The following is a 12,190-nucleotide window of genomic DNA, read 5'->3' as shown; positions in this document are numbered from 1 at the left end:
TTATTTCATGGAGTACAAATTTAAAAATGGGCAAATTTCACTTTACCCCTTACGGTTTGCGCCGGGTGCGATTTACCCCCTGACATTCGGATATCACCACATAACCCCCATGTGGTTGATGGACTAAAGTGCACTGTTAGCTTTTCTGTCTAACATGACGGAATGTGAAAACCACTCGCCTATGTGGAGAGTAGGTTCATTTTGAAGACGAAAATGCCCCTTGCACAACTTCAAATTTACAAAAAAAATGCCATTTTTTTCTCTCTCTCTACTATATCTCTATCTACTCCATTTCTACATATCCATCAACACCTCCTATACTTGCTGGAAAACATCACAATAACATCACAATGCCATTCTTTTGTCTACTATAGAAATCTAATAGGTATATCTTCAAATAATTAATTATCCTACAAGTACACAGATATGTATTACAAATCAACCTTGAAGTTCAAGAATAGGTTTTAGATAGGTATATCTTCAAGCCATGATCTAAATTCTTCTTGAATTTTACTTCCATTATATTATCCTACGAGGGTTAGCTCCAGCACCATTGGGTTCAACTCCTCTTGATATGTGACAGTTTAATTCAATCCATTTTATGCCCTAAATGGTAGCTTAGCTTGTATGATAGCCCAAAAAACTAGGTCAACATAGATGGAATTAACATGATACTATGAACTGGGCATGGTTGCTTCAAATAAAATACTTGAGATGAACAGGGGCTTTGAATTTCTCCGAATACCTCAGTGATCTATGAATGTCTCCGACTTCAATCTCAAAATTTCCATTCATTCGAATATGGGCTTTGCATTCGAACTGGGTTTGATATGTATATATGTATATATATGTACACATAATCAAGAAAAAGATGAAGATGAAATTATATATGTATATATATGTATACGTATGTACACATATAAAGTTGAAATGGAGAGAGAGAGAGAAAAAGGAGATGGAGATGGAGATGGAGATGGAGATAAATAGAATTGGATTTTCCTGAAATAATATATATATATATATATATATATGAGGTTATAATTGTCAATTTACAACTTTTATTAATAGAAGTTAATGTGCGTTTTAGTCCATCAACCACATGGAGGTTATGTAGTGATATCCAAATGTCAATGGGATAAATCGCACCCGACCCAAACGATAAAGGATAAAGTGAAATTTGCCCTTTAAAAATTGATGAATCTATCATGCTAAATAGGATGTAAAATTTTGATTGAGTTTTCAAAATTTGTTTAACGAAAAAAAGGGTAAAAAACGCAGTTTTTTAAAAAAAAATTAAAAAGAAAATTCACCCCGAAAAAGGAGAAAACTAAACTATGGCGTCGCCCGGGTTCGAACCGGAGACCTTCAGTGTGTTAGACTGACGTGATAACCAACTACACCACGACACCCCTTGATGTCCACTAATAGCAATAGTTATATATTACTATAAAAATCTTGGCCCAATTAGCTTACCAATCCAGCTAAGGTTCTGACCTAAGCCCAGCCCAGCCGAGCCGAATAAAATATGAAGTTTCTATGTATATGATAGTACGGAATTTCGAGCATATAACATAGGTCCTATTCGGTAGGACTTATTTTCAGTTTCTACCTTAATTTAAGTTATTTTTGGTATATTTGATTTAACTTAATAATACAGATTATAGTTTTTTCTAAGTCAAAAATCAGCTTTTTCTTTGAGTGAGACAGGAGAAGCTTTTTCAAACAGCTTAAGCGCGCAACTGACATTTGAGGGGCAAAATGACTTAAATGCCATTAATTGTCACTAATTAATTTATAATGAAATAATTTTATACTAATTGATTTATAATGAAAAAATGGAAATAATAATTTATAATGAACAAATGAAAATAAGCCATTAATTGACACTAATTAATTTATAATGAAATAATTTTATACTAATTGATTTATAATGAAAAAATGAAAATAATATTTATAATGAAAATAAGTCATTAATTGACACTAATTAATTTATAATGAAATAATTTTATACTAATTGATTTATAATGAAAAAGTGAAATAATTTTATACTAATTAATTTATAATAAAGAAATGAAAATAATAATTTTTGTAATACTAATTATATTAACTTTTATTAATGAAATAATTTTTTTAAAATTAAAACTGAAAAAAAAAGACAAAATAATCATTTTTATATCATGTAAGGGTAAAAAGGACAATTACACAGCAAAAAGTTATTTTACATCTTATCAACCAAATATTACTCTGCTGCTTAAATTCATAATCTCACAGTTATACCAAACAGATTAACAGCTTATGTTCACATCACAGCTATAAATTATAATCTGTTAAGTTATAATCTATAATCACTTTTCCACAGCTCTACCAAACGGGACCATAGTCTTGTCTCCAAACCATTTGGACTAAACAGTGTTTGGATATTTAGGAGGGAAAAAAAATAAATTAGAAAAAAATAATTTTGTATTTCTTTCTTTTTTATTTGGTCAAATTAGAAAGAAAATAAACTCTTACACGTAATTGTACCAAAATAATCTTTTATTTATTTTATAGTTAGATGAACAATTTTAATAATATACAAGATAAAAAGAGATTGATTTCTTTTTTTCTCTTTTTTTTTTTTCTCTCCAAATCACTCTATCCAAATAAAGTGAAAGTTGATTTGGAGTTTTCATGTGTTTACTTCACCAACCTTGACATAGTAAATCCTAGTTAATTGCAACAGTCAAACAACTCAAAGAATTGAGTTAAAATAGTCTCTTTCACAGTTGAAACTAGTATAACACCAAATGTAACAGAGCTTCTAAGAAGAAAGGAAGGGAAAGCGAGGGATAGCCAAGTGAAAAAGCTCCACTGTTACCCATTTATAGATGTTTCAGCTCCAAAAGTAGGAAGAAGTCACATTGATAAACTAAACATTAAGTGCGCTTACAAAAGTCTTACCAGTTAGCTAGGTTCATAACAAAACCTAAAACATAAACAGAGACATACCTTAGAAAGACCAACAATAACAACTGTACCTAAATACACCAGTTAGCAAGATTAGTTTTGATAAACAAGACAGACTCAAAACCCTTAAATCCCTAAAACCCTTGCTTAGTATCTGTTCCAATTTCCAGCATTAAGCCCAACCATGTCGCCTCTCATTGGCATTCCAAGTCGGTCCAAGCGGCCAGACCCTGGATAAGCTTTGTTCGTGAAGTTGGCATGCAAAACAGAAACCCTTTGAGTGCTTGAACTCGAATCATCGAGCAAATTAACCAAATACCTTTTGGTTGGAACAGACCCTTCAAGCTGAGGCCTTTGTTTCGGAGCACTAAGAGACCTAATCTTAGCCCTTGAAGATTGAGTGCAAGCCATGTAGTTTGGGTGGTCTGAGTAACTGCTTAGGTAGCTTCTAGAACCGTCGCTCTTGGAGGGAGTGAATGGCCCTCCCTTAGAACTGCCACCTCTAGATGAAGCCGAGTAGAACTGTGGGCTATTGCCAGCTGTGCAGAACGGGCTTTCTTCGACGTCTTGGGGAAACTCCAAAGGGCTCAGAGATTGAACTTCGCAAGACAATGGGCTTGGAACAGTTTGATGGGTTGTTGAATCTTTTGAAGCGCTAAAGCTATGGCTATATTGATCTGAAGCCGAGGCATGGTGGGAAGACGGGTAAAGGTTTTTCCTTTTGGGAGCGAAATGGGGTTTCCCAGTGTCTACTTCAAGAATCTTGTCACTCTTTTCATCGTCCAGCTGGCTAGTTTTCATTGAAGGCCCTCTTTGGTCCCCTGTGCCTTCATCCAAGTCTAAACAGTCCCAGCTATTATTTGCCTTGTCTTGGTCAATGATCACCCGACCAATAGATTTCGAGCCATTTCTCTGCATTTGATGGTGAATGGATTGAGGTGTGGATCATTTTGATCATAGATAAATATCATAGTAGTATACCATAAAAAACAGAAAGAGTCTACAGCGGTACCTTAAGCATTGGTGAGTGGTCATGTTTTGTGCTCTTTGACCGTAAGGTGTGTTCAAATTTCTCAGGGGTTGCAGGGCCCTGCATATCACAAAAGATATATTCTGTTACCACTACTGATGAAACAAGTGCCAAAATTCATAGAATTGCTATAATTTAGAAAAGAATCCAAAAAATTCAGCATCATGAACCAATTTCTAGATTATTGAATGAAAAGCAGGGACTGTCATTAGGAATTCATCCATTACTAAATTTAAGACTATTTTTTTATCATTTCAGTTTAAGTCCAGTGTATCTCATCACCTTGTATACTGGTAACTAACTTGTACCTACAAGCAGGGCTCAAATTGAACAAGTATCCAAATTACTCCTGAAAAAATGCTTAACAATGAACACTGAGTTAACTAGGACAATCCTTACTGATGATTAACTGCACACCAAAAAAATACTTGCAATTCTAGTTTGACAAGTGTCAACACATTTTCTCTTTAATAAAGCATGTATTGGATGTTTTATTAAAAGAAAAAAGTATTCTATACAGACTGCCTAAAGTATACAACTTTATAATTCGAAAGTCTGAAATACATCTCTTAAAGAAGCAATTATACTTTTCAAATTTAAATATTGGAGGGAACAGTGAAATTTGCTCACAGGATGGTGGAATTGAGAGGACTTGGAGCTTGAATGTGGGGATTCAGATATTAGGACCCGCCCAGCACAAGCGCGTGCTTGGGCTCGCGACAATGCCTGCAAGCATCGTAGCATGTCCGCAGTTTGCTTCCTCAGAATGTGACCTCTCACCAATGCCTGAAGCTTCACCAGTCCTTTTAATGCTCGCAATGCTTTCCTTGCCTTCACATTACCCATGAAAATTAATCATCAAACCAACTTATCACCCAGATCAATTAAATAAATAAATAAAAACCCTCCATCACTGAAGCAACCATCCATTTGATTAAAATCAGAGGGCAGAGGACACAAGCAAGGCCATTGAGCAATGGTGCATCACTGCAACAGTGTCAAAATGGATCATTGATACGACTATAAATTATTTGGGGCTAATTTCACTCCTCTCCCCTAAATTATTGCTATAAACTAACAATTTCATCTATTTAGCCAGAGTTTCTGATTTCAGTTCATTTATGTGGCTGCCATCTATTAAGTAACGGTTGAGACCTAACCAAAGGAGCAAAAATACAATTTTCCAATTTGGATAACCTAAATCATATAACCAAATAATACCCTTCTTTATTCACACAACTTACACTCTACAACAAAACAACCATGTTCGTCTCCCTCCCTCATCCTCTCCTCTCCTCTCCAACCACACTCAAGTTGTTCAAACTTTAAAAAGACATTTTTGTCTAGCAAATTAGGACAATCCTCTTCAATAGACCACATGAAAAGAAAATGAAAAAGAAAAAACCCACAAGGACTGAAATTAATAGTTCAGGAATAAAAATGAAATTAACCTAATTAGTAGTAATTGGTAAATGACTGATGACACTCTGACTATGGCGCCAAAAGACAAGACTTTAAAGTTTCAACACTGAACAAAGAAATTTTAAAAGTCATAGGGCGCCTTGAAATATTAATCTTCCCCCTTAAATCTTCCACGAAAGAGAGAAAGTCTGACATTTAAGTAGAGACTAGGACATCTCACCAGCCATCCTGTGGAAAAAGAGTAAAGTAATGCATGAGACTGACTCACAATATAATATTAGAACATTGGATTGGAATACCCAACTAACCAGCTTTTTATCCAGAAAGTGGTACAAATTCTCCAAAGGGAACACATTTACACACCCTTTTAACACCAAACTTTTTGTTGGCATGGGACCCCCTAGTGTAGTACAACCCCTCAAGGCCCAAAAGATAAAATAGTAAAGATTCAGACTCTGGCCATGTATGATGATGTGGGCCATGTTAGGTGTAATTTACTAAACTGCTTATAATTTTTTTTTTAAAATTTATTTTAAAAATCTTTGTCAAAATGTTTTGTGCAATTAATGCTTACATTTTCTAAGGTTGAAATAACTTAAATAAACTTTTAAAAAAAAAAAAAAAACAAAAACAAAACTACTTACTGAGAGGTAAGAAAAAGATGTTTTTAACTTCTATTTTTTAATTATCAATTTTCGGCTTATTCACAAAAACCATTTGATTATGAGCTCTCACTTACAAGAGTTGCACCAAACATGCATGTAATCATCACAAAAACCATTTGATTATGAGCTATCACTTTAACAATGAAATATCAATAATAACTGGTGGTTCAGGAAAATTGAAAGGCAAGGATACATACACTTTCTCACTATGATTTGGAATCAAAATTGAAGTGGTGGTCTCGATTAAAAATTAATTAGTCAAAATCAAGAAAAGTGATTACTATTCATACTCCCTTTCTTATAATTACACTCCAAATCATTTAATGTGAATTGAAAAATGCAATATTAACTACTATATATGTTAGACAATAATAGTAAAGACAAAATACAGAGGGAATGAAAATAATAGTTCCGTTTTGAAAATTTTAGGTTGAAATAAGGAAAATCTTTGCTCTTTCTAACAAAATCTTACAACTTTAACCAGCAAGACCTATAAATGACAAAATTAAAGAATATTAGAATAATACCTATAAATTGTTATTTTGTGAGACTTCCAAATGAAAATACATCCTAAACATTTAGGGTAAAATTTCAGAAGGGTAAAATAGTATATTTCAAAGAAAATTATTCTATAGTCCTGAGTGCCACGTGGAATTGGCTACTCCAAGCACCAACTTCTAAGAGATGAAGATTTTAAGAGGCAAAAATGTTAAAGATCCTACAAGTTTTATCAAAATTTATACTAAGACTTGGTTTGACATCTTCAAAAAAAATTAAAAAGCCACTATCATATTTAAGTCACATCATTCCATTTAAGTCACATCACCTCTCTACCATATTTAAGATCTAAATAAGCATACTTTTTGAATTGTTATGAAATATGAGTTAGGTTTGAAGTGGTGTGATAGAGAGGTGATGTAACTTACATAAGATGACGTGACTTAAATAGGATAGTAACTTTTTGATTTTTTGGCTTTTTTAAGACAACCCAAACAAGGCCTAAATGTCTCATATGGGTGTAGCACCTACATGGTGTGAATCTCACACTCATACAATACATTTGGTAAAAAATTTAAAATATATAGCATTACTCTTTAAGAGTTGAATATAACTTGTTCTGATTTGAGAGTATGTATGAGACTATTTAATTTATTAGACAAAAATAATTTAAATAAATTAGGAAAATTTGATTATTTAGAAGAAGAAGAAAAAATTTTAATTTTGGATTATCAATGAAAAAAAAAAACTCTACCAAACAAGGCTATTACATTGATATTGATGTTATTTCAAGGGCATCTAATAACGGTCTTGTTTGAAAATTAGCTATTTTAATTAGTTATTTGACTTTTTAATTATTTTAACTTGACTAAAATAATTGTATTGATAAGTTGATTTTTTTTAATTGATTTGATAATTGTAAAATAAAAAATAAAATAATTATAAAATAAATATAACATTTTATCTTATTAATTATTTTAATTTATCATATTTTTTAATATACTATTTTAAATCCCTTCTCAAACTCTCCCAATGTATCATATTTATAGAATCCTAACATTCATTGTGCAGTGGGGTTGATGGAGTTCGGTTGGGAGTATAACAAAAGTGGTCCCATTACAACATTCGTGTAATATGCACATCAACCACGGTACTCCCGCATTAAAATCGCAAGAATGAAATTAGACAGAATATACATGCAAAGAGAGGTTGAGAATTGACATTACTAAAATAACCCCCTCGATAAAGACAAAATTAAAATGACCCAAAACACATGTGAACATTTATGTTCCTAATGGTAGATGATGTCATGCTACATACATCAATTAGTGAATGTATATTAACTAATGTTATGATATTATTATTGACCATGTTTATGATATAAATTATAAATATGCAAAACTATATAAATAATGTCACATCATCAGTTAATATATTAATGTATACATTAATTAGTGCATATAACATTATTCAAAATCATACCCATGGACTCTTTTTGAATTTTGAATTTTTATTTCATTTCTCTTAAATCCATCACAAAATTAGACTCAATCCAAGCTATATTGGCCAACTTATGTATGTGTTTGATTTGAGTTTAATTGAATTTTTTGTATTTTATTTTTATTTTTTTTATTAGATATTTTTAAAATTTTAAATATTTTTTTACTTTTTTATATACAACATATAAAAAATTTGTGAAAAATATTTTTAAAATTAATAAATACATAAAAATATGAAAAATATATTGAATTCTCGTATTTTTATATTTTTGATAATGGATTTTTTTTTAAAAAATCACAGAAATTATATTTTTATGTGTATTTATGTTAAGGGTATCTAAAAATTAAAAAAATTATTTTAAATAATAAAAAAAATTAATAAAAATAAATACAAAAAATAAAACTAAAAAAATTGAATTTTCTAAAAAATATTTTTAAAAAATCAAAAACAAACAATTATTTTTTATAGCGGCGCATGTAACCATAACTCGAAAAGATTTCGAGTCACTTTGTAATACATCTTATTAACAAACCAACATCAGCCCCCAAAAAAAACTTATTCGTTTTAGAAAGCATAGAGATTTATGGGGTAAAAAAAAATTGGTAAAAATAAGTGCTAGAATTGAGGTCCACAATGTTTGATAATAGTTAAATTAAATGCAAAGCACCCGTTAAAAAAAATCGTTGGTTGGATTAAATTAATAATGCAGATCCAAACACGCTTTCTTCAACGTTTTCTTCCACTTGGAAGTTGAAAACCATGGGTCCATATCCTCTATGCCAGAGATGAAAAGACCGCATAACCCCCGCGCTCAACGACAGTATTTCCGTCGGTGATGAGATAGTGAAATAATGCGGGTCTTGACAACAAAAATAAAAAATAAAAAATAAAAAATAAAAAAAATAGAATCAGAATCAGAGAAAATACCAACCAGATAGCCTCGGAAGTAAGCTTGTATTCTAACCACCGCCCACTCTTCCTGAATCTCACAGCCGTTGCCGCTAACGTACGCTGCGGATACATGATTACCGTTAACGACGCCATTGTTGGACCTCCCGCTGCTCGTCAGCCGCACCACCGCCGCCGCAGCTTGCGCCGCCGCTACCGCCGCCTCCGCCACGGCGGCGGTGGCCGCGGCCACCGCAATCGCGTGCTTGCTCGGATCGCCGTCGCCGGCGTCGAAACCCGGCGATGCGGCATTATTCGCAGTAGAGAGGTCCTTTTCTCTGTGTGATTTACCAAAACTCCATCTTCTCTTCGGCTGCTTCGCCGTCGCCGCCGGAGGCCGAGGCTCCTCCTTTTTGAGGCTGAGGAGGCCGCGAAAAAACCTCGCTGCTTTGCCCATGACAGTGAGTTCTACTGCTGAATTGAGTGTGGGCTGAGCATTTTTGGGGGAGAGAGGGAAGAGTTGGAAAGAGAATATAGAAATGAAAATAAAAGTGGATTAGGTGAATTGGAGAGTAATCACGGAATCAAAACTACTTTTTCTTTGTTTTTGTTGTTGTTGTTGTTGTTGTTGTTTAGTTGAGTGAGAGCGAGAAATAAGGATATATATAGAAAAGAAATCAAGAGAAATCACAAATGTTTTGTCGAAACTCTGGTTCGGTCACGACATGACTAGTCCAAGTTTCTGTGATATGGGCCCGGGTCGGTTAATATGATCCGGGTTGTTATTTTGTACTACTTTCGTAGATATTTATTGAGAAAATAAATTAGTTTCTAAATAATATATTAATATAAATATTTTAAATAAATTACACTGAATAAAATTACAGTTGGTTCAATAATTTTGATATTGTTACACCCCTCTCCTCTAATGCAACAGACCTATTAGATTATGGTAGTAGCTTTGGTCCAGTCCAGGATCGGATTAGACTATGTTGTTGAGCTCGTGAAGGCTCATCACGAGTCTCGTTTTGATAATCCGAACCGTTCAATATGTAGAACTCGTCAAGTACTTTATGCCTGTAAAAAATCACGTTGATCGGATATCGATAGCTATGTAAACAAAACAGTTTTTTATCAACCGTTAATTGTTTCACCGTCCATTTTTTTTTATACAAAATTGATTTGATCACATAGCTATTGATATCCAATCAACGTGATTTTTTACAGGCATGTAGTACTCGACGAATTCTACACATTGACGGTTCGGATTATCAAAACGGACCCAAAAAAGGGCCCCATGGGCCGAACTGGACGGGTCCAGTCTTGATCTCAACCTGAGACAAGCTGGACCCTAGATTATTGTGCGTGAAATTACCATTTTGATATTTTTCATTCTTATACCTTTAATCTCACATTCCAAATGAAACCTTAACTAAATTTTAGCCAAATATCATTCAGGTCGTTTGGGATGTAAGTTAACTTTTTGGTTATTTTAGCTTAGAGCTAAAAAGTCTCGTTTGGGATAAGTTTTTTTGACTTCTGTGAGAGAAAAAATGAAATGATTATGGATTGAATGCGATGTTTTTGTTGGAAAATTTAATTTTTATAGGCTTATTTTGGGTCATCTTTGAACTCAAATTTGAGTGGGGCCCACACGTTTTTTAAAGTGGGTCCAAAGAGGTGACGTGTTCCTTACCGTATGGCAAGTCACACGGTGAAGACGGTTCGTCAAAACTATTTATGAGTGAATGGGAACTTGACGTTATTTTCGGATTCGTGGAATGGACAATTAAAGAATTATATGTAGGTTTCCTTGCAAGGTTTGTCCCACATTGAAAACTTAAGTGAACTTATGTATGTATATAAGTTCTAGGTGACAACACTTGGGTTGAGCCCCAAGGGGCACCCCAGATTTGTAGAATGGAAGAGTTATAGACAAATAGAAACTTGGCTCAAACCACCACATACTCGCCACTATCGTCGCCGTTCGTCAGACCGACCGGTCAAACCGAGCCGTACGAAGCACGAGTGTGGGTTGTTGGTCGGATCGGTTCTTATATTAATTTTTTAGACAAAATTTATTTGAATTTTTTTTCCAAAAATTCTTGCGGGAAAAATTAATTTAAATTTTGGCCAATGTAACTTGAATTTGAATTCAAAACTTTTTGTCCATAATTTGTGCCTCTTTCAGATCTGAATTCCACAATAGTTCAATCAGTCCGAACAGTTTTTTAGATCTGTTGGAACCCAGACAGATTCAAAACTGCCAAATAGATTCAAATCTACCATCAATTTTCCAACAGATAGAAATTGCCCAGCAGTTATCTGTTGCACCTGTTCATTCAAAAAACCCACATATTCAATTTGTTTTTCAGACCTGTTCGAGTCTATTTATACCAAGGCATTTCCAACAGTCATTCGATTCAGCAAAATTGATTTTCTTGCCTTCATTTTGCCCTCTTGCATTATTATTCTTCATATTAGTTTTAGAGAAAAATTCAGAGAGTATTAGAACACAGGTTTTTGTTCGTCGTACAAATTGTGTGGAGTGCTACTACAATTTGTGAAGATCATTGTATCCTGGAAGATAGACGCATTTTATCCGTAAGCACCGTAACGGGGCGAATCTGTCTTAAAGACAGAGTATCACATACTCAACTTGATCTTTTAAATATTTATTCGGTTCGGTAAAATAAATTCGATACGTAATTTATTTTATTTGTTTGTTTTGTTTCAATTTATTTATTTACACAAAAGATTGTTCCAACAATCTTAAGACATATTCGAATAATTTTGTTTATACGAAATTTTTCATTTTTTTCTTTTCTTCTTCTTACAGAAATTATTTTCTACAGTTTTACAAAATAATATTCTGGTTAGAAAAATAAATAATAGTAATATAATATTTGACAGATAATAGTAATATACTGTCTATTTTTTTTGACAACTAGTAGTAATATACTGATATCATTAACAATTCAGAATATTTATTTGTGAAATTTTTCAGAAATTAATTTTAGTTTTCAGAAATTTTTTTTGAGTGTTCATTAATTAAAATTATGTTTTCAATATTTTAATTATTGAAGTGTTACAGAAATTTTATTTTCTGTATGGAATTAATTTGGTTAAATAAAATTTTATTCTATTTTCAAATTAATTAAAAATAAAAGTTACAATTCTTGTTTATTTTATTTTATAGAATTTAATTATGTGGTTTTGGTTTAAATTTTATGTATAACAT

The 12,190-nt window shown here is 32.7% G+C and overlaps 1 protein-coding gene and 1 non-coding gene across 3 annotated transcripts; both read right to left on the bottom strand.

Annotated features, from left to right (window-relative positions):
- Positions 1-1,335: 1,335 nt before the first annotated feature.
- On the bottom strand, positions 1,336-1,409 carry TRNAV-AAC (transfer RNA valine (anticodon AAC)). The gene has a single exon. It is a non-coding gene; the product is annotated as a tRNA-Val (tRNA).
- Positions 1,410-2,829: 1,420 nt separating this feature from the next.
- Positions 2,830-9,649, bottom strand: LOC114311316 (protein IQ-DOMAIN 22). Of its 2 annotated transcripts, XM_028257445.2 has the most exons (4): positions 8,993-9,649; positions 4,607-4,807; positions 3,959-4,036; positions 2,830-3,858 (listed from the first exon to the last, which is right to left on the bottom strand). In XM_028257445.2, the coding sequence occupies exons 1-4, from the start codon at positions 9,404-9,406 to the stop codon at positions 3,094-3,096; spliced, it is 1,458 nt and encodes a 485-aa protein (XP_028113246.2). In that variant the 5' UTR covers positions 9,407-9,649; the 3' UTR covers positions 2,830-3,093. The 2 variants fall into 2 exon arrangements, with proteins under 2 accessions (XP_028113246.2, XP_028113247.2); XM_028257446.2 differs by lacking the exon at positions 4,607-4,807 and having other exon boundaries at positions 8,993-9,547.
- Positions 9,650-12,190: the final 2,541 nt, after the last annotated feature.

Source organism: Camellia sinensis, chromosome 11, assembly GCF_055761805.1.
Source record: "Camellia sinensis isolate YWXY chromosome 11, ASM5576180v1, whole genome shotgun sequence".
Classification (NCBI taxonomy): domain Eukaryota; kingdom Viridiplantae; phylum Streptophyta; class Magnoliopsida; order Ericales; family Theaceae; genus Camellia; species Camellia sinensis.
The sequence above is the reverse complement of the archived record's forward strand: the minus strand, read 5'-3'. Positions and strand labels throughout refer to the sequence as shown.

Excerpts from the sequence above, each read along its gene's own strand:
- LOC114311316 (XM_028257445.2), bottom strand. The coding sequence starts at position 9,406 with ATGGGCAAAGCAGCGAGGTTTTTTCGCGGCCTCCTCAGCCTCAAAAAG. Across the intron at positions 4,808-8,992 it reads CTTACTTCCGAGGCTATCTG|GCAAGGAAAGCATTGCGAGC; the intron begins GTTGGTATTTTC and ends GGTAATGTGAAG. Across the intron at positions 3,859-3,958 it reads ACCACTCACCAATGCTTAAG|AGAAATGGCTCGAAATCTAT; the intron begins GTACCGCTGTAG and ends CATCAAATGCAG.